This window comes from Propithecus coquereli, unplaced genomic scaffold (genome assembly GCF_000956105.1).
Source record: "Propithecus coquereli isolate 6110/MARCELLA unplaced genomic scaffold, Pcoq_1.0 Scaffold83, whole genome shotgun sequence".
Taxonomy (NCBI): domain Eukaryota; kingdom Metazoa; phylum Chordata; class Mammalia; order Primates; family Indriidae; genus Propithecus; species Propithecus coquereli.
The window spans coordinates 5619523-5621929 of NW_012154507.1; the positions used below are offsets into that span (position 1 = coordinate 5619523).

General features: G+C 33.6%; 1 protein-coding gene across 1 annotated transcript in view; it reads left to right on the plus strand.

The window, feature by feature from the left end:
• Positions 1-720, plus strand: part of TXNDC16 (thioredoxin domain containing 16) — a 104320-nt gene extending 103600 nt beyond the window's left edge. Inside the window, 1 exon segment of the mRNA XM_012663746.1 lies at positions 440-720. Coding sequence (XP_012519200.1) covers positions 440-720 — 281 coding nt within the window.
• The last annotated feature ends 1687 nt before the right edge of the window (positions 721-2407 follow it).

Sequence of the window (2407 nt, forward strand, 5' to 3'; positions counted from 1 at the left end):
TTTTCTGGAATAATTCATAAGAAATGATTACATATCTTTGGAGATAGTGAAGTGGGGAGGGAAGCAGGAGACGTTTTCATTTAACCTTGTACCTGTCTGTGTATAATCTTACTACACATATTGCTATTTTTTAAGACCTCAACAAGGGTTGACTGAGAGTGAGACTATGGACCTTTTTTCTATAGTAATACTTTATTTAGAAAATAATAACTTGTAAAGGTAATATAAAAATGGCTATGGCTAGTATTGGCAAATGTATCAAGTTTCTTATGGACAGTGACAGTAAAAAAAAAAAAAATCTAGCTTTGCTTAGATAAGTAAAACTAATAAAGCCTTCACTCCTACAAATATATTTTTCAAAATAGAACATTTTCTAGTATATTCATGTGATAATTTTGTAGTTGTTAGTCTTTAACCCTTGATTGTATTTTCCTTTCAGAAATTTTACCTGCTCAGGAATGGAAACCTCCTCTTCCAGCTTATGATTTTCTGAGTATGATGGATGCTGCATCTCAATATCCCACTAGGAAAGTTCCTGAGTGTATGAAACAAACAGATGTGCAGGAGAATGATAAGGAACAACATGAAGATAAATCAGCAACCAGAAAACAACCGGTTGAAGCACTGAGAATAAAGCATTGGAATAGAAGCAATTGGTTTAAAGAAGCAGAAAAGTCGTTCAGACGTGACAAAGAGTTATGATGCTCACAAGGGAGCTGATTTCATAGGACTGTGCTTTCCAAGATCTTTTTGGCTTGGCCAACTTAAGAATTTATTTCATTAAAGAATAATAATCATTTCAAGTTTCTAGACTAGTGCCGCCCCATAGAATTATAATGCAAGTCACATATGTAATTTAAAATTTTCTAGTAGCTACATTAAACAAAGTAAAAATGAGCAGGTGAAATTAATTTTACTATTTTGCCCAGTCAGTATACCTGAAATAGCTCAATTAATATAAAAATTACTGAGATATTTTACATTCTTTATTCATAGCAACTCTTCAAAATGCAGTGCATATTTTATACCTACTGCATTTATCACTTTGGAGTAGCCAGATATCAAGTGCTCATTGGCCACATGTGGCCTGTGATTACTGTATTGGACAGCTCAGTACTAGACAAAACTAGTGTAATTTACTTCTAGCTGTGATATGTATTTTGATTAAAATAAAAATGTACCTCTAGTTTAATTACAGTTGACTCCATAGCGGAGTTATACAGCTGGTGGTTATATTTGTTTTATTGTAGTCATGATGTTAAAACCAGTGTTTCTCAAACAGGGCAGTTCCCCCCGGCCCCTCAACGCAGGGATATTTGGCAATGTCAAGAGACATTTTTAATGTCATGGCTAGGGGTACTACTGGCATCTAGTAGGTAGAGACCATGGATGCTACTAAATACCATACGTTGGATAGCCCCCTACAACAAAGAATTATCCTGCCCAAAATGTCAGTAGTGTCAAGGTTGAGTAACCCTGGGTTAAACTAACCTGTGGAAGACTGAGCTCCTGAATCTTCTGGTTCTGCTCAATTATCATGTTTGAAAAAATCTTAGATATTAAAGATAAGCATTAAGTGGTCTTATTTTGATTATCAGGACACACCTTTTTCTATTAAATAAGTTTTTATAATATTTTCAAAAAGTGATGAGTTAACCCTAAAAGAGGACTCCGAGTGATATATATATTTTAAGGGAGTCTTAAAACCTATTATTTCTACAAGTTACATGACTGAATTTCGGATTGAACAGGAATTCAACATTCTGCCATCTCCTCAAAAAAGAGAGGCTCCTTCTTCTGAACCATGTCTGAAATCTATCCTTGTAAGCTTTAGACAAATCAAAATGGTCTCCCTGGGCCATAGGGCCTCATCTACATAACAAGAGGGCCAGATTAGCCAAAAAAAAATTATTTTTTTCATTCTAAATCATTTGTTAGACTGATCTGTTTGTGGCAGTTGTTTTGTCTCATTTTTGTTCTGTGCATTTTTTGAGACATTTGATGAGAGATATCTTGGTGCTCTACTGTATTTCTCCTCCTAATATCTACTTGGATTATCTTGTTCTTTAAATTTTTTCCATGTATGATATGCCTAGTACAACTGAATTTCTTAACTGGAATTTTAAAAATCATAAACAGCTAAATTTCAATAAATGCATATATTTTATTGTAACATAGACCATTTGCTGCTACTCTCAACACCCTCTTCTCGATTTTTTTTTCCTGTAGCATGTTATACCTTATTAATTCAGTTCATTCTCATTTCCTTTTATTTCTAGCATGGGAGACAATGAGAGTAAACTCTAAATATAGTTTGTAGTAATAAAACATCAGCCTAATCATTAGAAAACACTGATTAACTACAAGCACATAAAAACATGAAATTGATTAGTCATTGTACCATAAC